The sequence below is a fragment of the Pristiophorus japonicus genome, chromosome 23 (genome assembly GCF_044704955.1).
Source record: "Pristiophorus japonicus isolate sPriJap1 chromosome 23, sPriJap1.hap1, whole genome shotgun sequence".
NCBI lineage: Eukaryota > Metazoa > Chordata > Chondrichthyes > Pristiophoridae > Pristiophorus > Pristiophorus japonicus.
The window spans coordinates 5,021,856-5,045,063 of record NC_091999.1 but is presented as its reverse complement, the minus strand read 5'-3'; the positions used below and the strand labels follow the sequence as shown (position 1 = coordinate 5,045,063).

The 23,208-nt window shown below is 54.5% G+C and overlaps 1 protein-coding gene across 1 annotated transcript in view; it reads right to left on the bottom strand.

Annotated features, from left to right (window-relative positions):
- Nucleotides 1–23,208, bottom strand: part of LOC139235606 (adenylate cyclase type 2-like) — a 125,056-nt gene that overhangs the window by 7,296 nt on the left and 94,552 nt on the right. The window contains exons 20-22 of the mRNA XM_070866644.1: nt 20,207–20,365; nt 14,590–14,736; nt 11,799–11,906 (exon numbers count right to left, since the gene is read on the bottom strand). Of these exons, the coding sequence (XP_070722745.1) occupies nt 11,799–11,906; nt 14,590–14,736; nt 20,207–20,365 (414 nt within the window). The remainder of the gene's footprint in view (nt 1–11,798; nt 11,907–14,589; nt 14,737–20,206; nt 20,366–23,208) is intronic.

Genomic DNA, 23,208 nt, shown 5'->3' with positions numbered 1-23,208 from the left:
TTAACCTGTCCACCAGCACGGCATTCATCATTGTAGGCAGTCCCTCGCAATCGAGGGAAGACTTGCTCCCACTCTACAAGTGAGCTCTCGGGTGGCTGTACAGTCCAATAGGGGAAGGGAAGGGGAGGGTGGGACTGGTTTGCCGCACGCTCCTCCTGCTGCCTGCGCTTGCTTTCTGCGCGCTCTCGGCGACGAGACTCGAGGTGCTCAGCGCCCTCCCGGATGCACTTCCTCCACCTGAGGCGGGCTGGTCTTTGGGCCCAGGGACTCCCAGGTGTCGGTGGGGGTGTTGCACTTTATCAAGGGAGGCTTTGCGGGCGGTCCCTTGTAACGTTTCCTCTGCCCACCCTGGGGCTCGCTTGCCGTGTCGGAGTTCCGAGTAGAGGTACGCGGAGACAGAGGAAATGTATTAGCATGGATCGAGAATTGGCTGGCTAACAGAAAGCAGAGAGTCGGGATAAATGGGTCCTTTTCGGGTTGGAAATCGGTGGTTAGTGGTGTGCCACAGGGATCGGTGCTGGGGCCACAACTGTTTACAATATACATAGATGAACTGGAAGAGGGGACAGAGTGTAGTGTAACAAAATTTGCAGATGACATAAAGATTAGTGGGAAAGCGGGTTGTGTAGAGGACACAGAGAGGCTGCAAAGAGATTTAGATAGGTTAAGCGAATGGGCTAAGGTTTGGCAGATGGAATACAATGTCGGAAAGTGTGAGGTCATCCACCTTGGGAAAAAAAACAGTAAAAGGGAATATTATTTGAATGGGGAGAAATTACAACATGCTGAGGTGCAGAGGGACCTGGGGGTCCTTGTGCATGAATCCCAAAAAGTTAGTTTGCAGGTGCAGCAGGTAATCAGGAAGGCGAATGGGATGTTGGCCTTCATTGCGAGAGGGATGGAGTACAAAAGCAGGGAGGTCCTGCTGCAACTGTACAGGGTATTGGTGAGGCCGCACCTGGAGTACTACGTGCAGTTTTGGTCACCTTACTTAAGGAAGGATATACTGGCTTTGGAGGGGGTACAGAGACGATTCACTAGGCTGATTCCGGAGATGAGGGGGTTACCTTATGATGATAGATTGAGTAGACTGGGTCTTTACTCATTGGAGTTCAGAAGGATGAGGGGTGATCTTATAGAAACATTTAAAATAATGAAAGGGATAGACAAGATTGAGGCAGAGAGGTTGTTTCCACTGGTCGGGGAGACTAGAACTAGGGGGCACAGCCTCAAAATACGGGGAGCCAATTTAAAACCGAGTTGAGAAGGAATTTCTTCTCCCAGAGGGTTGTGAATCTGTGGAATTCTCTGCCCAAGGAAGCAGTTGAGGCTAGCTCATTGAATGTATTCAAGTAACAGATAGATAGATTTTTAACCAATAAGGGAATTAAGGGTTATGGGGAGCGGGCGGGTAAGTGGAGCTGAGTCCACAGCCAGATCAGCCATGATCTTGTTGAATGGCGGAGCAGGCTCGAGGGGCTAGATGGCCCACTCCTGTTCCTAATTCTTATGTTCTTATGAGTAGAGCGCTTGCTTTGGGAGTCTCGTGTCGGGGGCATGCGGACAATGTGGCCCTGCCCAGCGGAGCTGGTCGAGTGTGTGGTCAGTGCTTCGATGCTGGGGATGTTGGGCCTGGTCGAGGACGCTAACGTTGGCGCGTCTGTCCTCCCGGGGGGGATTTGCAGGATCTTGCGGAGACAGCGCTGGTGGTATTTCTCCAGCGACTTGAGAGAGACAGCATTGCACCAGTGACTACACTCCAAAGGTACTGCGTTGGCTGTAAAGAGCTTTGAGACGCCCGGTGGTCATGAATGGCGCTGTATAAATGCAAGTCTTTCTTCCCTTGATGGACTTAGCCCTCAACGGGGGCGGGGCGTGTGTGGGGGTTGGGGGCAATGTCAGGTGCACCTCTAAGCACTGGAGATGTTACGCCAGCACTGCCTGCGCAAGATCCTGCAAGTCCAGCGGGAGGATAGGCGTACTAACGTCAGTGTTCTCTGCTCAGGCCAACATTCCCAGCGTCGAAGCACTGACCTCGCTCAATCATGTGTGATGGGCGGGCCACATTGTCTGCATACCCGACACGAGGCTCCCGAAACAGGCACTCAACTCCGAGCTCCGTCAAGGCAAGCGTGCTCCAGGAGGGTAGAGAAAACGCTTCAAGGACACCCTCAAAGGCTCCCTGAAAAAAAATGCAACATGCCCACCGACTCTTGGGAATCCCTGGCCCGGGACTGCTCAAACTGGAGGACAAGCATCCGGGAAGGCGCCAAACACCTCGAGTCTCTTTGCCGGGAGCACGTGGAGACCAAGTGCAGACAGCGGAAGGAGCGCACGGCAAATCAAACGCCCCACCCACCCGTCTCTCCAACCACCGTCTGCCCCTCCTGTGACTGTAGGTCCCGCGCTGGACTCATCAGTCACCGGAGAACTCATCTTAGTGTGGAAGCAAGTCTTCCTCGACTCCGAGGGAACTGCCCACCAGAGGGAGAGTGTGATCCACCATCCACAAGGCACAAGTCAGGAGTGTGCTGGAACACTCCCCACTTGGCCTGGATGAGTTGCAGCTCCAACAACACTCGAGAAGCTCGACACCATCCAGGACAAAGCAGCCCCGCTCGATCGACACGCTACCCACCACCTTCAACACTCACTCCCTCCACCACCGGCGCCCCCTGGCTGCAGTGTGCACCGTCTACAAGATGCACCGCGGCAACTCGCCAAGGCTTCTTCGGCAGCACCTCCCAAACCCGCGGCCTCTACCCACCTAGAAGGACAAGGGCAGCAGGTCCATGGGAACACCACCACCTCCACGTTCCCCTCCCAGTCACACACCATCCCTCGACTTGGAAATATATCGGCCGTTCCTCCATCGTCGCTGGGTCACAATCCTGGAACTCCCTCCCTAACAGCACTGTGGGAGCACCTTCACCACACGGACTGCAGCGGTTCAAGAAGGCGGCTCACCACCACCTTCTCCAGGGGCAATTAGGGACGGGCAATAAATGCCGGCCTTGGCCAGCGACGCCCATATCCCAGGAACGAATATAAAACGAATTTGCTGTACATCACATTGAGGTGAAGTTCGTGCCAATGGTTGTAGACTCTGGCCCCACTCAATCATCCACATCAGAGAGAGTGGAGACCTTCAATCCCCTCTGTCTGAGGCCGAGATTTGATCCCAGATACCCAGATGGGGAATTGTCAAAATCTGACCCACTGATTTCCCCCCCCACCACCCCCCCCAGGTCCCAGAGAGTGAGAAGACCATATCTGACCCTTCCCCCAAAATCCCGCACCCCACCCCATTGGAGGAAGGGGAACAGAAAACTATCAACTATCAAGAACCTGCATAAAACACCGAACTTTAGGCACCGCACTTTAGGAAGGACATGAAAGCTTTGGGGAGGGAACAGAAAAGATTGACTCGAATGGTTCCAGGGATGGGGGGAACTTCCGTTACGGGGATAGACTGTTGAAGCCAGGGTTGTTCTCCTTGGAGCAGACGAGGCGGAAAGCAGGTTTGATCGAGGTGTTCAAAATCATGAGGGGGCTGGACAGAGGGGGGGAGCGAGAAACTGTTCCTGTTGCGTATGTAATAACTCGATAGACTGACTACTGCAAACTAACACAGGTACAAACCTGGCTGTGCTTTATTCGGGCCCAAAGTGATTACATCACAAGATGGCTGGCCTTTTATACCTGGGCCGCGCGCACAGCCCAATGACCTCCAACAGTGGCGCCCCCTGGTGGCTAGTAACCCCAAGCATACATACATACATCCCCCTTTAAGATATTAGTAACGGTCTGTTTACAAATTGAGATGCTCCGGGGCTTTCCGTTCTCGAGTTGAACGTCTCAGTTTAACTCCAGCCCTGGGTGAGCGTTCTGAGTCTGTTATGACTGGGGGCTGGGTAGCTGATCTGATGGGAGTGGCATTGACCATGTCAGGGATTGAAAGTCCAGATTCACTGATGGCGGCGGAGTCCTCTGATGACTGAGGGTAGGTTGGTTGGTCACTGATTGTGTCTTCCTCAGACTGTTCCGGTTCATCCGTGTGCCGCAACTTTATCTGATCGACATGTTTCCTGCATGTCTGCCCATTCTTGAGCTTGCCGATAAACACTCTGTTTCCCTCCTTGGCCGTAACAGTACCGGCGACCCACTTGGGACCTTGACCATAATTCAGTACATACACAGGACCATTAACAGAAATGTCGCGTGACACAGCAGCGCGATCACGATACCACTGCTGACTTTGACGTCTGTATTCGACATGATCGTTCAAGTCAGGATTGGCAAGAGAGAGCTTGGTCTTGAGACCTCTCTTCATCAATAGTTCAGCAGGGGAGACCCCGGTAAGCGTGTGGGATCCTGTCCTGTAACTAAACAATATGCGTGACAAGCGAGTCTGCAGTGAACCTTGAGTTACACGTTTCACACTCTGCTTGATGGTTTGGACAGCACGCTCTGCTTGACCATTGGATGCGGGTTTGAATGGTGCTGACCTTATATGTTTGATACCATTGAGTTTCATGAACTCTTGAAACTCCAGACTCGTGAAGCAAGGTCCGTTGTCGCTTACAACGATGATGGGCAGACCATGAGTTGCAAACATGTCACGAAGGCTCTCAATGGTAGCTGTGGATGTACTGGATGACATGATTGTACACTCTATCCACTTGGAATAAGCATCCACCACAACTAAAAACATCTTTCCCAGGAAGGGACCTGCAAAGTCGATGTGGATCCTGGACAATGGTTTGGACGGCCACGACCACAGACTCAGCGACGATTCCACTGGTGCTTTACTAAGCTGCATGCAAGTGTTGCACTGATGCACACATGATTCCAGATCAGAGTCAATTCCAAGCCACCATACATGAGACCTGGCAATGGCTTTCACCATGACAATACCGGGATGAGTGCTATGTAGATCACATACAAATTTCTCTCTGCCTTTCTTAGGCATAACAACACGATTACCCCACAGTAAACAATCTGATTGAATGGATAGTTCATCTTTGCGACGGATGTAAGGTTTGGTCTGATCACCCATTTGCTTGGGTATGGCAGACCAATCACCACTAAGGACATAACGTTTCACAACCGATAATATCGGGTCCTGGCTGGTCCAGGTCTTAACTTGTTGAGCCGTGACAGGGGTTCCTTCACTTTCAAAAGCATCCATGACTAACAGTAGGTCTGCAGGTTGTGGCGTTTCCACCTCCGGTGTGGGCAACGGCAGACGGCTCAGTGCATCGGCACAGTTCTCGGTGCCAGGTCTATGGCGAATGACATAATCATAGGCAGTCAATGTCAGCGCCCATCTCTGGATGTAGGACGATGCATTGGTATTGATACCTTTGTTTTCCGAAAACAATGAAATGAGTGGCTTGTGATCTGTTTCCAGTTCAAACCGAAGACCAAACAGGAACTGATGCATCTTTTTAACCCCATACACACAGGCTAATTCTTCTTTTTCTACCATGCTGTAGGCTCTTTCCGCCTTTGACAAACGTTTAGAAGCATACACAACAGGTTGTAGTTTACCCGACTCATTCGCTTGTTGGAGCACACAACCAACTCCATATGACAAAGCATCACAGGCCAGTACTAGACGCATACACAGATCATAATGTACCAGCAGCTTGTTAGAGCAAAGCAGATTAGTAGCTTTCTCAAAAGCTCTGTCTTGAGACGCACCCCAAACCCAGTTGTTGCCTTTTCTTAGCAACATGTGCAGTGGCTCTAATAAGGTGCTCAATCTAGGTAAGAAATTAATGAAGTAGTTGAGTAGACCAAGGAACAAACACAGCTCCGTCACATTCTGAGGCTTGGGTGCATTTTTGATGGCCTTGGTTTTCGAGTCTGTCGGCCTGATGCCGTCAGCAGCAATCTTCCTCCCCAGGAATTTGACTTCTGGTGCCATGAAGACGCACTTCGAACGTTTCAGTCTGAGTCCCACTTTGTCCAGACGATGTAGAACCTCTTCCAGGTTGTTCAGATGTTCGGCAATGTCACGACCTGTGACCAGTATGCCATCTTGGAACACGACGGTTCTGGGGACGGAGTTCAGTAGACTCTCCATGTTCCTCTGAAATATGGCTGCAGCTGAGTGAATTCCGAAAGGACACTTGTTGTAGATAAACAGTTCTTTATGAGTGTTGATGCACGTAAGTTTCTTCAACGTGTCGACCAGCTCCTGTGTCATGTAGGCCGACGTCAGATCCAGTTTTGTGATCGACTTCCCCCCGGCTAGCATTGCAAACAGGTCATCAGCCTTCGGTAACGGGTATTGATCCTGTTTCGAAACTCGGTTGATCGTAACCTTGTAGTCTCCACAAATCCTGACAGTGCCAACACTCTTCAACACGGGAACAATGGGGCTGGCCCATTCGTTAAATTCGATCCCTTCACGCTGGAGTCTGTCCAGTTTGATTTCGACCTTCTCCCTCATCGTGTACGGAACTGCCCAAGCTTTTTGATAGACAGGTCTTGCATCTGAGTCCACGTGGATCTGCACCTTGGCTCCCGTGAAATTGCTGATGCTGGTTCAAACAGCAAAGGGAACTTGCTCAGCACTTGAGCACATGGAGTATCCTCCTCCGACGATAACGCTTTGATCTCGTTCCAGTTCCATTTGACTTTTTCCAGCCAATTCTTGCCGAACAGTGTTGGACCATTGCCTGGAACAATCCATAACAGTAAATTGTGAACCGCACCATCATACGACACCTTGACTACTGCACTGCCAATCACCGTTATGAGTTCTTTAGTGTACGTACGCAACTTGGCATTGACTGGACTCAGCTTAGGCCTCACAGCCTTAGTATCCCACAGCCTGTCGAATGTCCTCTGGCTCATTATTGATTGGCTCGCCCCCGTGTCCAATTCCATCGATACCGGCACACCGTTAACTTTCACATTAATCATTATCGGTTGGTTCTTTGTTAGGAACGAATACAGTCCATACACTTCCTCCTCTGGTATCTCGGATCGCATATCCGGATCCGCGCTAGACTGGTCATCATCCTCCACGTGGTGTGTCGCAGCACGCTTGCTCAGTTACGGACACCTGCGCTGGAGATGCCCCACTCTCGAACAGCCTTTACAAATATACTGTTTAAACCGACACCGATGAGGCCGATGATTGCCCCCACAACACCAACACGGTGAAATCGGATTCATTCCCGTTGGCGGACTTTGGGCAGCCACAGGTTTCGCGTACGCAGTCGGGTAGGCCCTGCCATACGCAGCTCTGCCAAACGCCGATACTATCTTGTTTACAGTACTTGCCGAGTTCCGATTTTCCGATGACATCTGCTTTAAGTTTTTGTCCGTCGTCATGCACGCCTGGGCAATCGTGAAGGCCTGGCTCAAATCCAACGTCTCCGCCGCCAGTAGCTTACGCCGGATCACCTCGTGGTTGATGCCGATTACAAAGATGTCCCGCAGCATGTCTCCCCACGCGTTTTCAAACTTACACGGTCCAGCTAGACGTCTTCGGTCGGCAACGAATTCTGACACATCCTGGCCCTAAGAACGAACGTGCTTGTAGAATCGATATATCGTGAGATGATGATGCCTTCTTCTGGTTTGAGATGGTCACGTACCAGAGCACACAATTCCTCATAGTCCTTGTCCATTGGACTTGCAGGAGAGAGAAGATTCTTTATGAGTCCATAGATTTTCAGACCGCAAACCACTGCGTCAGTGGGTTCCTCCATTTTGTTGGCCACGGGGTTCTGGTCCAGGCGAGCGACAAATACTGCCCAGTCCTCTCCCTCCACGAATCTCTCCAGAATTCCAATGGTGCTCATTTTTGCATGCGAAGGTTCTTAAGTTATCTCGTCGCCAAATGTTATGTCTGTAATAACGCGATAGAGTGAATATGGAAAGTAACACAGGTACAAACTTGGCTCTGCTTTATTCGGGCCCAAAGTGATTACATTACATGATGGCTTGCCCTTTATACCTGGGCCGCGCACACAAAAACCCAAGGCAAAAACCAAAAAGGGCCACAGTACAGCAAAATTCTAAAGGGGCAAAATGTGTTCAAAAGACAAGCCTGAAGGCTCTGTGCCTCAATGTGAGGAGTATTTGGAATAAGGTGGATGAATTAACTGCCCAGATAGCAGTTAACGGATACGATGTGATTGGCATCACGGAGACATGGCTCCAGGGTGACCAAGGCTGGGAACTCAACATCCAGGGGTATTCAGCATTTAGGAAGGATAGACAGAAAGGAAAAGGAGGCGGGGTGGTGTTGCTGGTTAAAGAGGAAATTAATGCAGTAGTAAGGAGGGACATTAGCCTGGATGATGTGGAATCGGTATGGGTGGAGCTGCGGAATACCAAAGGGCAGAAAACGCTAGTGGGAGTTGTGTACAGACCACCAAACAGTAGTAGTGAGGTTGGGGACAGCATCAAACAAGAAATTAGGGATGTGTGCAATAAAGGTACAGCAGTTATCATGGGTGACTTTAATCTACATATAGATTGGGCTAACCAAACTGGTAGCAATGCGGTGGAGGAGGATTTCCTGGAGTGTATTAGGGATGGTTTTCAAGACCAATATGTCGAGGAACCAACTAGAGGGCTGGCCATCCTAGACTGGGTGATGTGTAATGAGAAAGGGCTAATTAGCAATCTTGTTGTGCGAGGCCCCTTGGGGAAGAGTGACCATAATATGGTAGAATTCTTTATTAAGATGGAGAGTGACACAGTTAATTCAGAGACTAGGGTCCTGAACTTAAGGAAAGGTAACTTCGATGGTATGAGACGTGAATTGGCTAGAATAGACTGGCAAATGACACTTAAAGGGTTGACAGTGGATAAGCAATGGCAAACATTTAAAGATCACATGGATGAACTTCAACAATTGTACATCCCTGACTGGAGTAAAAATAAAACGGGGAAGGTGGCTCAACCGTGGCTAACAAGGGAAATTAAGGATGGTGTTAAATCCAAGGAAGAGGCATATAAATTGGCCAGAAAAAGCAGCAAACCTGAGGACTGGGAACAATTTAGAATTCAACAAAGGAAGACTAAGGGTTTAATTAAGAAGGGGGAAAATAGAGTACGAGAGGAAGCTTGCAGGAACCATAAAAACTGACTGCAAAAGCTTCTATAGATATGTGAAGCGAAAGAGATTAGTGAAGACAAACGTAGGTCCCTTGCAGTCAGATTCGGGTGAATTTATAATGGGGAACAAAGAAATGGCAGACCAATTGAACAAATACTTTGGTTCTGTCTTCATGAAGGAAGACACAAATAACCTTCCGGAAGTACTAGGGGACAGAGTGCCTCGTGAGAAGGAGGAACTGAAGGAAATCCTTATTAGGCGGGAAATTGTGTTGGGGAAATTGATGGGATTGAAGGCCGATAAATCCCCAGGGCCAGATAGTCTGCATCCCAGAGTACTTAAGGAAGTGGCCCTAGAAATAGTGGATACATTGGTGATCATTTTCCAACAATCTATCGACTCTGGATCAGTTCCTATGGACTGGAGGGTAGCTAATGTAACACCACTTTTTAAAAAAGGAGGGAGAGAGAAAACGGGTAATTATAGACCGGTTAGTCTGACATCAGTAGTGGGGAAAATGTTGGAATCAATCATTAAGGATGAAATAGCAGCGCATTTGGAAAGCAGTGACAGGATCAGTCCAAGTCAGCATGGATTTATGAAGGGGAAATCATGCTTGACAAATCTTCTGGAATTTTTTGAGGATGTAACTAGTAGAGTGGACAAGGGAGAACCAGTGGATGTGGTGTATTTGGACTTTCAAAAGGCTTTTGACAAGATCCCGTACAAGAGATTGGTGTGCAAAATTAAAGCACATGGTATTGGGGGTAATGTACTGACGTGGATAGAGAACTGGTTGGCAGACAGGAAGCAGAGAGTCGGGATAAACGGGTCCTTTTCAGAATGGCAGGCAGTGACTAGTGGGGTGTCGCAGGGCTCAGTGCTGGGACCCCAGCTATTTACAATATACATTAATGATTTGGATGAAGGAATTGAATGTAATATCTCCAAGTTTGCGGATGACACTAAGCTGGGTGGCGGTGTGAGCTGTGAGGAGGATGCTAAGAGGCTGCAGGGTGACTTGGACAGGTTAGGTGAGTGGGCAAATGCATGGCAGATGCAGTATAATGTGGATAAATGTGAGGTTATCCACTTTGGGGGCAAAAACACGAAGACAGAATATTATCTGAATGGCGGCAGATTCGGAAAAGGGGAGGTGCAACGAGACCTGGGTGTCATGGTACATCAGTCATTGAAAGTTGGCATGCAGGTACAGCAGGCGGTGAAGAAGGCAAATGGTATGTTGGCCTTCATAGCGAGAGGATTTGAGTATAGGAGCAGGGAGGTCTTACTGCAGTTGTACAGGGCCTTGGTGAGGCCTCACCTGGAATATTGTGTTCAGTTTTGGTCCCCTAATCTGAGGAAGGACATTCTTGCTATTGAGGGAGTGCAGCGAAGGTTCACCAGACTGATTCCAGGGATGGCTGGGCTGTCATATGGGGAGAGACTGGATCAACTGGGCCTTTATTCACTGGAGTTCAGAAGGATGAAAGGGGATCTCATAGAAATGTATAAGGTTCTGATGGGACTGGACAGGTTAGATGCGGGAAGAATGTTCCCGATGTTGGGGAAGGCCAGAACCAGGGAAAATAGTCTTAGGATAAGGGGCAGGCCATTTAGGACTGAGATGAGGAGAAACTTCTTCACTCAGAGAGTTGTTAACCTGTGGAATTCCCTGCTGCAGAGAGTTGTTGATGCCAGTTCATTGGATATATTCAAGAGGGAGTTAGATATGGCCCTTACGGCTAAAGGGATCAAGGGGTATGGAGAGAAAGCAGGAAAGGGGTACTGAGGTGAATGATCAGCCATGATCTTATTGAATGGTGGTGCAGGCTCGAAGGGCCGAATGGCCTACTCCTGCACCTATTTTCTATGTTTCTATGAGCTCCGAAAGTGGCGCCACCTGGTGGCTAGTAACCCCAAGCATACATACATACATGACAGTTCGTATTGGTGGAAGGGTCGAGAACCAGAGGACACAGATTTAAGGCGATTGGCAGAAGAACCACAGACGACATGAGGAGAAACTTTGTTACGCCGCGAGTGGTTAGGATCTGGGAATGCGCTGCCTGAGAGGTTGGTGAAATCGGGCTCAATCGGGGCTTTCAAACGGGAGTTGGATAAGTGCCTGAAGGAAAAGAAAAATGCAGGGGTACGGAGAAAGGACGGGAGAGTGGGACTGGCCGGAGGTGCTCTTGCAGAGAGCCGCAACGGGGGCATCAGCTGTGGCTCAGTGGGCAGCACCCTTCGCCTCTGAGTCAGAAGGTCGTGGGTTCGAGTCCCACTCCAGGGACTCGAGCACGTAAATCCAGGCCGACACTCCCAGTGCAGTGCTGAGGGAGCGCCGCACTGTCGGGGGTGCCGTCTTTCGGAGGGGACGTAAAACCGAGGGCCCCCGTCTGCTCTCTCAGGTGGCCAATATTTTGAAGAAGAGCAGGGGGGTGTTCTCCCTGGGGCCAATATTTATCCCTCAATCAACATAACAAACACAGATGATCTGGGTCATTATCACATTGCTGTGTGTGGGAGCTTGCTGTGCGCAAATTGCCGTTTCCCACATTACAACAGCGACTACACTCCAAAAGTACTTCATTGGCTGTCAGAGTGCTTTGAGATGTCTGGTGGTCGTGAAAAGGCGCTCTATAAATGCAAGTCTTTCTTTTACTGATTCTATGCAAAGCCCCCTTCGGTTCCCCCCTCCCCACATTACCTGCGGACCCTCCTGCCCCAGGGCTGCATTGAGCCCTGATGCTGCCATGTAAGTGCTGCCGATGGTCTTAATCTTCTCCACTCCGCTGAATTTGGGTTTCGAGAGGAGCTGCAGAGAAGAGGAACGGGATTGTGTTAAATAAAAAAGAGCGTGTTTTCTTTCCACACATACTTCAAGCCTCCTTTTCCTGTTAAGTCATAGAAACATAGAAAATAGGTGCAGGAGTAGTCCATTCGGCCCTTCTAGCCTGCACCACCATTCAATGAGTTCACGGCTGAACATGCAACTTCAGTACCCCATTCCTGCTTTCTCACCATAAACCCTTGATTCCCCGAGTAGTAAGGACTTCATCTAACTCCTTTTTGAATATATTTAGTGAATTGGCCTCAACAATTTTCTGAGGTAGAGAATTCCACAGGTTCACCACTCTCTGGGTGAAGAAGTTTCTCCTCATCTCGGTCCTAAATGGCTTATCTCTTATCCTTAGACTGTGACCCCTGGTTCTGGACTTCCCCAACATTGGGAACATTCTTCCTGCATCTAACCTGTCTAACCCCGTCAGAATTTTAAACGTTTCTATGAGATCCCCTCTCATTCTTCTGAACTCCAGTGAATAAAAGCCCAGTTGATCCAGTCTTTCTTGATAGGTCAGTCTCGCCATCCCGGGGAATCAGTCTGGTGAACCTTCGCTGCACTCCCTCAATAGCAAGAACGTCCTTCCTCAGGTTAGGAGACCAAAAGTGTACACAATACTCCAGGTGTGGCCTCACCAAGGCCCTGTATAACTGTAGCAACACCTCCCTGCCCCTGTACGCTAATCCCCTCGCTATGAAGGCCAACATGCCATTTGCTTTCTTAACCACCTGCTGTACCTGCATGCCAACCTTCAATGACTGATGTACCATGACACCCAGGTCTCGTTGCACCTCCCCTTTTCCTAATCTGTCACCATTCAGATAATAGTCTGTCTCTCTGTTTTTACCACCAAAGTGGATAACCTCACATTTATCCACATTATACTTCATCTGCCATGCATTTGCCCACTCACCTAACCTATCCAAGTCACCCTGCAGCCTCATAGCATCCTCCTCGCAGCTCACACTGCCACCCAACTTAGTGTCATCCGCAAATTTGGAGATACTACATTTAATCCCCTCTTCCAAATCATTAATGTACAATGTAAACAGCAATGTGGTAACTGTGGCTGGGGGGGGTGAAGGCGGGGGATGAGTGCAGTTTGTAAGACTGCAGCATTTTTATCGACTCATTTTTCCACTCATAACCGTCTTTGCAAATTGTTCCAAGCTGGCTGAAACCGGTGTTGACCGTTTTTTTTAGTGACCCACAAGGCTGTGCAAACTCAAAAAAGACCTTCTCGTGAGTTTTGATCAACACACTTGTCCGGGAACTGTCGGAAAGAGACTGTCCAGGACAGAAGAGAATGAAAGACCTATTGTCCCGGGACCACTGCGTACACGTTGGGCAGGCAGCCAGAAAATGACAGTGTTAAATAGCTGCAACACGCGAGGTCAGCGAGGGTGGGGGGGCGGGCTGCTGCAGTCAAAGAGATTGGTAACCTGGTCAGTTACTAAGGGAATCGGGGAATTAATTTCCCATCGCTGACCACGGGCTGGAATTAATCCTGTGTGAGTGTCTTTGCATTGTGTTAATCACTTGGGTAACTGGGCAATTTTGACTGTTGCAATGGGAGAGGTTGGTGCGGGCTGATTATGCATTGGATGCTATCGTAAGTCGGCTGTAATTTTTTTTTGATTATTCGGAGTGAAGTCAGCCCCTGGATTGGGGCGGTGAAGAAACGCCCTGTTATCTGTGTTGTTTTGTCTCGCAAGTTCCAACCCGGTAATGTGCAGGGTCAAGACAAGGGGCCGGATTTTACGGCTTACGGGGTTCTTTCGGCGGAAGACGTTAGCGACACGTGAAACGTACCGTGTTGAGCCCGAGCTCTCGGCCTTTACGTCTGCGCCGGGAGCGCATCGGTAAGCGGGGGGCTGGGGGGGTGGGGGGGGGGGGAACGGACATTGCACGAACGTTCGCGGGTTTGGGCGACTTTAGTCCGGGGCTGGAGAGCGCTATCAGAGAGGCCTTGGTACGGGGGGGGGGGGGGGGGGGAAAATTCCCCAAAAACATTCCAAAAACATTCACAAGACCCTTAACTATGTAATCGCTGCAAAATAATTAAAAAATAAACTTGGGCCTGAAATTGGTGAAGGCCCCCGTCCGCCCAAACAACCACCGATGTCCCCGATGGCTCTTTGGGTTCAAAGGTCATCGGGCAGCCAATGCTCAATACACACGCCGCCAACCTAATCGACAGAGGGCGGGAGCTCCCAATCTCGGCGGAAAAGGCCCTCGATTTCAAAGTTCTCATCCTTGTTTACAAATCCCTCCATGGCCCCTCGCCCCTCCCTATCTCTGTAATCTCCTCCAGCCCCACAACCCCCCCCGAGATGTCTGCACTCCTCTAATTCTGCCCCCCTGACCATCCCTGATTATAATCGCTCCACCATCGGTGGCCGTGCCTTCTGTTGCCTGGGGCCCCAAGCTCTGGAACTCCCTCCCTAAACCTCTCCCCCTCTCTACCTCTCTCTCCTCCTGCAAGACGCTCCTTAAAACCGACCTCTTTGACCCAGCTTTTGGTCACCTGTCCCTAATTTCTACTTACGGCTCGGTGTCAAATTTCTTTAATCTCACAGCACTCCAGTGAAGTGCCGAGGGATGTTTCGCCACGTTAAGGGCGCTATATAAATACACGTTATTGTAGTTCCCTTACCTCGTCGAAATCGGCGATGATCTCATTGAGTAATCGCAGGCATTCCAGGCCTTCCCTGTTGACGTCGGTTTCCGAATAAAACTCCTTGAAGTCCGGAATGGAGGCAAACATGACGCAGACACAGTCGTAGGACTGGTGGTAGAGGTCCTGAGGGAGAGAGCACAGCAACATGGGAATAGGAACATCGGAACAGGAGGAGGCCCATTCAGCCCCTCGAGCCTATTACACAGGAACAGGAGGAGGCCGTTCAGCCCCTTGGGCCTGTTACATAGGAACAGGAGGCCCATTCGGCCCCTCGAGCTTGTTACACAGGAACAGGAGGAGGCCCATTCAGCCCCTCGAGCCTGTTACACAGGAACAGGAGGAGGCCCATTCAGCCCCTCGAGCCTGTGACAGAGGAACAGGAGGAGGCCATTCAGCCCCTCGAGCCTGTTACATAGGAACAGGAGGAGGCCCATTCAGCCCCTCGAGCCTGTTACACAGGAACAGGAGGATGCCCATTCAGCCCCTCGGGCCTGTTACACAGGAACAGGAGGCGGCCCATTCATCCCCTCGAGCCTGTTACACAGGAACAGGAGGAGGCCCATTCAGCGCCTCGAGCCTGTTACACAGGAACAGGAGGAGGCCTATTCAGCCCCTCGAGCCTGTTACATAGGAACAGGAGGAGGCCATTCAGCCCCTCGAGCCTGTTCCCCCATTGGATGAGATCGTGTCGGATCTGTGACCTAACCCTATTCACTTTAATACCTGTGGTTAACAAAAATCTATCAGTCTCGCATTTAAAATTAACAATTGACCCAGCATCAATTCGCTTTGCGCAAGGGAGTTCCAAACTCCTGCCACACTTCGTGTGCCGTAGTGTTTCCTAATTTGAAATTTTGGCAGATGGAGTACAATGTGGGAATGTGTGAGGTTATCCACTTTGGCAGAAGAAATAAAAAACCAAATTATTATTTAAATGGAGAAAGATTACAAAATGCTGCAGTACAGCAGGACCTGGGGGTCCTTGTGCATGAAACACAAAAAGTTAGTATGCAGGTACAGCAAGTGATCAGGAAGGCCGATGGAATGTTGGCCTTTATTGCAAAGGGGATAGAGTATAAAAGCAGAGAAGTCCTGCTACAACTGTACAGGGTATTGGTGAGGCCACACCTGGAGTACTGCGTGCAGTTTTGGTCTCCCTATCTAAGGAGGGATATACTTGCATTGGAGGCAGTTCAGAGAAGGTTCACTCGGTTGATTCCGGGGATGAGGGGGTTGTCTTATGAGGAAAGGTTGAGGAGGTTGGGCTTCTACTCATTGGAGTTCAGAAGAATGAGAGGTGATCTTATCGAAATGTATAAGATTATGAGGGGGCTCGACAAGGTGGATGCAGAGAGGATGTTTCCACTGATGGGGGAGACTAGAACTAGGGGACATGGTCTTAGAATAAGGGGCCGCCCATTTAGAACTGAGATGAGGAGAAATTTCTTCTCTCAGAGGGGTTGTAAATCTGTGGAATTCTCTGCCCCAGAGAGCTGTGGAGGCTGGGTCATTGAATATATTTAAGGCGGAGATAGACAGATTTTTGAGCGATAAGGGAGTGAAGGGTTATGGGGAGCGGGCGGGGAAGTGGAGCTGAGTCCATGATCAGATCAGCCATGACCGTATTGAACGGCGGAGCAGGCTCGAGGGGCCGAATGGCCGACTCCTGCTCCGATTTCACTCCTGAACGGTCTGGCTCTAATTTTCAGGCTCTGCTCCCTCGCCCTAGAATCCCCGACCAAATGGATACAGTTTCTCCCTCTCTCTACCCTACCCGTTCCCCCTTAATATCTTGAAAACTTCGCAACATCCCTTAATCTTCTAAATCCCAGGGAATACAACCCGAGTTGGTGTAATCGCTCCACGTAATTGAACCCTTGGAGTGCGGGTTATCGCTCTGGTCAACCTACGCTGCACTCCCTCCCGAGCCCAATATATCCTTCCTCAGGTGTGGAGCCCAGAACTGCTCACAGTGCTCCAGGTGTGGTCTAACCTGGGCTTTGTACAACTTGGCACAACCTCTACCCCGCCTTGTATTCGAGTCCTCCTGATATAAAGGCCAGCGTTCCTGTTTGATCATTACCTGGCATTTTAATGATCCCATGTACCTGTAAACCCCCCTCACTCCCCACCAAGTCTCTCTGGAGACCCACTGATTTGAGGACATGGAGAGAAAGGATCATGTCTGACCCATCGCAGTCCCCTGAATTAGAGAGAGGCCCCAGCTGTTTACACTGTACATTCATGATTTGGACGAGGGGATTAAATGTAGTATCGCCAAATTTGCGGATGACACTAAGTTGGGTGGCAGTGTGAGCTGCGAGGAGGATGCTATGAGGCTGCAGAGTGACTTGGATAGGTTCGGTGAGTGGGCAAATGCGTGGCAGATGAAGTATAATGTGGATAAATGTGAGGTTATCCACTTTGGTGGTAAAAACAGAGAGACAGACTATTATCTGAACGGTGACAGATTAGGAAAAGGGGAGGTGCAACGAGACCTGGGTGTCATGGTACTTCAGTCATTGAAGGTTGGCATGCAGGTACAGCAGGCGGTTAAGAAAGCAAATGGCATGTTGGCCTTCATAGCGAGGGGATTTGAGTACAGGGGCAGGGAGGTGTTGCTACAGTTGTACAGGGCATTGGTGAGGCCACACCTGGAGTATTGTGTACAGTTTTGGTCTCCTAACTTGAGGAAGGACATTCTTGCTATTGAGGGAGTGCAGCGAAGGTTCACCAGACTGATTCCCGGGATGGCGGGACTGACCTATCAAGAAAGACTGGATCAACTGGGCTTTTATTCACTGGAGTTCAGAAGAATGAGAGGGGACCTCATAGAAACGATTAAAATTCTGATGGGTTTAGACAGGTTAGATGCAGGAAGAATGTTCCCGATGTTGGGGAAGTCCAGAACCAGGGGTCACAGTCTAAGGATAAGGGATAAGCCATTTAGGACCGAGATGAGGAGAAACTTCTTCACCCAAAGAGTGGTGAACCTGTGGAATTCTCTACCACAGAAAGTTGTTGAGGCCAATTCACTAAATATATTCAAAAAGGAGTTAGATGTAGTCCTTACTACTAGGGAGATCAAGGGGTATGGCGAGAAAGTAGGAATGGGGTACTGAAGTTGCATGTTCAGCCATGAACTCATTGAATGGCGGTGCAGGCTCGAAGGGCCGAATGGCCTGCTCCTGCACCTATTTTCTATGTTTCTATGACCGGGTAAGGACGGCAGATTTCCTTCCCTAAAGGACATTAGTGAACCAGATGGGTTTTTAATGACAATCTGGTAGTTTCATGCTCACCGTTACTGAGACTAGTTGTTACTCCAGATTTACTGAATTAACTAAATTTAAATTCCCCAGCTGCCTTGGTGGGATTTGAATCCGGTTCTCTGGATGATCAGTCCAGGCCTCGGGATTGTACTGGCCTAGTATCATAACCACTACGCTAGCGTACCCCTAAGGATGCCGTGCGCTCCATAGATGTAAGATTAAAGCTCCTAAACAGAGCCTGGAGTACACCATTGAGCAATGCCCTGAGAGGAGATTTGCAGACAGCCGACAAGATGTTACACCGGAAGCTTTGGGCCAGGATATTGACGTTTGGTTTGCGACTACCGTATGAAAGAAGAAGATACCACACCCTGGGACTTCCCACTGTGCCCACCACCAGCAAACCCACCCTCCCCACTGAGCCCACCCACCCAGCAAATGCCCCTCCCCACTGAGCCCACCCCCCCAGCAAATGCCCCTCCCCACTGAGCCCACCCACCCAGCAAACCCACCCTTCCCACTGAGCCCACCTCCCCAGCAAATGCCCCTCCCCACTGAGCCCACCCCCCCCAGCAAACCCACCCTCCCCACTGAGCCCACTCCCCCAGCAAACGCCCCTCCCCATTGAGCCCACCCCCCCAGCAAACCCACCCTCCCCACTGAGCCCACTCCCCCAGCAAACCCACCCTCCCCACTGAGCCCACCCCCCCAGCAAATGCCCCTCCCCACTGAGCCCACTCCCCCAGCAAACCCACCCTCCCCACTGAGCCCACCCACCCAGCAAACCCACCCTCCCCACTGAGCCCACTCCCCCAGCAAACGCCCCTCCCCACTGAGCCCACTCCCCCCAGCAAACCCACCCTCCCCACTGAGCCCACCCCCCCAGCAAATGCCCGTCCCCACTGAGCCCACCCACCAGCAAACGTCCCTCCCCACTGAGCCCACTCCCCCAGCAAATGCCCCCTCCCCACTGAGCCCACTCCCCCAGCAAACGCCCCTCCCCACTGAGCCCACTCCCCCAGCAAACCCACCCTCCCCACTGAGCCCACCCCCCCAGCAAATGCCCCTCCCCACTGAGCCCACCCCCCCAGCAAACCCACCCTCCCCACTGAGCCCACCCCCCCAGCAAATGCCCCTCCCCACTGAGCCCACTCCCCCAGCAAATGCCCCTCCCCACTGAGCCCACTCCCCCAGCAAACCCACCCTCCCCACTGAGCCCACCACCCAGCAAACCCACCCTCCCCACTGAGCCCACCCCCCCAGCAAATGCCCCTCCCCACTGAGCCCACCACCCCAGCAAACGCCCCTCCCCACTGAGCCCACTCCCCCAGCAAACGCCCCCCTCCCAGCAAACCCACCCTCCCCACTGAGCCCACTCCCCCAGCAAACGCCCCTCCCCACTGAGCCCACTCGTCCAGCAAACGCCCCCCTCCCCACTGAGCCCACCACCCCAGCAAACGCCCCCCTCCCCACTGAGCCCACTCCCCCAGCAAACGCCCCTCCCCACTGAGCCCACTCCCCCAGCAAACGCCCCTCCCTACTGAGCCCACCCCCCCAGCAAACCCACCCTCCCCACTGAGCCCACCCCCCCAGCAAACCCACCCTCCCCACTGAGCCCACCCACCAGCAAACGCCCCTCCCCACTGAGCCCACTCGTCCAGCAAACGCCCCCCTCCCCACTGAGCCCACCACCCCAGCAAACGCCCCCCTCCCCACTGAGCCCACTCCCCCAGCAAACCCACCCTCCCCACTGAGCCCACCCACCAGCAAACGCCCCCCTCCCCACTGAGCCCACTCCCCCAGCAAATGCCCCTCCCTACTGAGCCCACCCCCCCAGCAAACCCACCCTCCCCACTGAGCCCACCCCCCCAGCAAACCCACCCTCCCCACTGAGCCCACCCACCAGCAAACCCACCCTCCCCACTGAGCCCACTCCCCCAGCAAACGCCCCTCCCCACTGAGCCCACTCCCCCAGCAAACGCTCCTCCCCACTGAGCCCACTCCCCCAGCAAACGCCCCTCCCCACTGAGCCCACTCCCCCAGCAAACGCCCCTCCCTACTGAGCCCACCCCCCCAGCAAACCCACCCTCCCCACTGAGCCCACACCCCCAGCAAACCCACCCTCCCCACTGAGCCCACTCCCCCAGCAAATGCCCCCTCCCCACTGTGCCCACCCCGGCAAATCAGCCCCTCTCCCTGCCGCCCCCCCCACACGCCCCCGCCCTTCACCCCGCCCTTCTCTTGCCACCATTCTCCCCTCCCCCCCCACCACACGTCGCCCGCCCCTCTCTCCCCCCCGCGCCCCCCCCCCGGAGGCTCACCTCGTTCTTGCGGTCCTGCCCGATGAACTGGCCGGCCACATGGGCAGGGAGCACGTTCTCCAGCAACACCCGGTTCAGGTTCTCCATCGTCTCGATCTTCTCCCGCTCCTGACGGAACTTCTTCTTCCACAGGAAGTCCAGCCGGCAGCTGTACTCGTTCTGTGGTGGGGGGGGGGGCGGGTGGAGAGAGAAAGGGGGTGAGAGAGTGGGCGCGTGTGGGGGGGGGGAGGGGGGAGAGACACGGGGTGAGAGGGGCACGTGTGGGGGGGGGAAGACAGGATGGAGGGGAGCACGTGTGCGAGAGGGGGGGGGACGTGTGGGGGAGGGGGAACAAATGGGGGAAGGGGGCACAAGTGGGGGAACGTGTGGAGGGAGGGGCACATGTGGGGGGAGGGGGGGACGTGTGGGGGGGAGAGGGGGGACGTGTGGGGGGGAGAGGGGGGATGTGTGGGGGGGAGAGGGGGGACGTGTGGGGAGGGGAGAGGGGGGACGTGTGGGGGGGAGGGGGGACATGTGGGGGGGGGAGAGGGGGGACGTGTGTGTGGGGAGAGGGGGGATGTGTGGGGGGAGAGGCGGGATGTGTGGGGCGGAGAGGGGGGACGTGTGGGGGGGGAGAGGGGGGATGTGTGGGGGGAGAGGGGGGATGTGTGGGGGGGAGAGGGGGGATGTGTGGGGGGGGGGAGAGGGGGGATGTGTGGGGAGGGAGAGGGGGGATGTGTGGGGGGAGAGGGGGGACGTGTGGGGGGAGAGGGGGGATGTGTGGGGGGAGAGGGGGGATGTGTGGGGGGAGAGGGGGGACGTGTGGGGGGAGAGGGGGGACGTGTGGGGGGGAGAGGGGGGAAGTGTGGGGGGGGAGAGGGGGGATGTGTGGGGGGGAGAGGGGGGATGTGTGGGGGGAGAGGGGGGAAGTGTGGGGGGGAGAGGGGGGATGTGTGGGGGGGAGAGGGGGGACGTGTGGGGGGGGGAGAGGGGGGACGTGTGGGGGGGGAGAGGGGGGGATGTGTGGGGGGAGAGGGGAGACGTGTGGGGGGAGAGGGGGGATGTGTGGGGGGGGAGAGGAGGGATGTGTGGAGGGGGGAGAGGGGGGATGTGTGGGGGGGCGAGGGGGGATGTGTGGGGGGAGAGGGGGGATGTGTGGGGGGGAGAGGGGGGATGTGTGGGGGGAGAGGGGGGATGTGTGGGGGGAGAGGGGGGATGTGTGGGGGGGATGTTTGGGGGGGAGAGGGGGGACGTGTGGGGGGAGAGGGGGGATGTGTGGGGGGAGAGGGGGGATGTGTGGGGGGGATGTTTGGGGGGGAGAGGGGGGACGTGTGGGGGGGGAGAGGGGGGACGTGTGGGGGGAGAGGGGGGATGTGTGGGGGGAGAGGGGGGACGTGTGGGGGGAGAGGGGGGATGTGTGGGGGGGATGTTTGGGGGGGAGAGGGGGGACGTGTGGGGGGGGAGAGGGGGACGTGTGGGGGGAGAGGGGGGATGTGTGGGGGGGGAGAGGGGGGACGTGTGGGGGGGGAGAGGGGGGACGTGTGGGGGGAGAGGGGGGATGTGGGGGGGAGAGGGGGGACGTGTGGGGGGAGAGGGGGGATGTGGGGGGGGAGAGGGGGGACGTGGGGGGGGAGAGGGGGGACGTGTGGGGGGAGAGGGGGGATGTGTGGGGGGGGAGAGGGGGGACGTGTGGGGGGGGAGAGGGGGGACGTGTGGGGGTGAGAGGGGGGATGTGGGGGGGGAGAGGGGGGATGTATGGGGGGGAGGGGAGGGGGGATGTGTGGGGGGAGAGGGGGGATGTGTGGGGGGGAGAGGGGGGACGTGTGGCTGTGGGTGGAGAGGGGGGATGTGTGGGGGGGAGAGGGGGGACGTGTGGGGGGAGAGGGGGGATGTGTGGGGGGGAGAGGGGGACGTGTGGGGGGAGAGGGGGGATGTGGGGGGGGTGAGGGGGGACGTGTGGGGGGGGGAGAGGGGGGAATGTGTGGGGGGGGAGAGGGGGGATGTGTGGGGGGAGAGGGGGGATGTGTGGGGGGGAGAGGGGGGACGTGTGGGGGGAGAGGGGGATGTGTGGGGGGAGAGGGGGGATGTGTGGGGGGAGAGGGGGGACGTGTGGGGGGGAGAGGGGGAGGGGGACGTGTGGGGGGAGAGGGGGGACTGTGGGGGGGGGGAGGGGGGACGTGTGGGGGGGGAGAGGGGGGATGTGTGGGGGGAGAGGGGGGACGTGTGGGGGGGAGAGGGGGGACGTGTGGGGGGGAGAGGGGGGACGTGTGGGGGGAGAGGGGGGACGTGTGGGGGGGGAGAGGGGGGACGTGTGGGGGGGAGAGGGGGACGTGTGGGGGGGAGAGGGGGGACGTGTGGGGGGGAGAGGGGGGATGTGTGGGGGGGAGAGGAGGGGACGTGTGGGGGGGAGAGGGGGGACGTGTGGGGGGAGAGGGGAGGGGGGACGTGTGGGGGGGAGAGGGGGGACGTGTGGGGGGGGGGAGGGGGGACGTGTGGGGGGGGGGGGGAGGGGGGATGTGTGGGGGGGGAGAGGGGGGACGTGTGGGGGGGAGAGGGGGGACGTGTGGGGGGGAGAGGGGGGATGTGGGGGGGGTGAGGGGGGACGTGTGGGGGGGGAGAGGGGGGACGTGTGGGGGGAGAGGGGGACGTGTGGGGGGGAGAGGGGGGACGTGTGGGGGGAGAGGGGGGATGTGGGGGGGGGAGGGGGGACGTGTGGGGGGGGAGAGGGGGGACGTGTGGGGGGAGAGGGGAGACGTGTGGGGGGAGAGGGGGGACGTGTGGGGGGGAGAGGGGGACGTGTGGGGGGAGAGGGGGGACGTGTGGGGGGGGGAGAGGGGGGACGTGTGGGGGGGAGAGGGGGGATGTGTGGGGGGGAGAGGGGGGACGTGTGGGGGGAGAGGGGGACGTGTGGAGGGGGGAGAGGGGGGATGTGTGGGGGGAGAGGGGGGATGTGTGGGGGGGAGAGGGGGGACGTGTGGGGGGGAGAGGGGGGACGTGTGGAGGGGGGAGAGGGGGGATGTGTG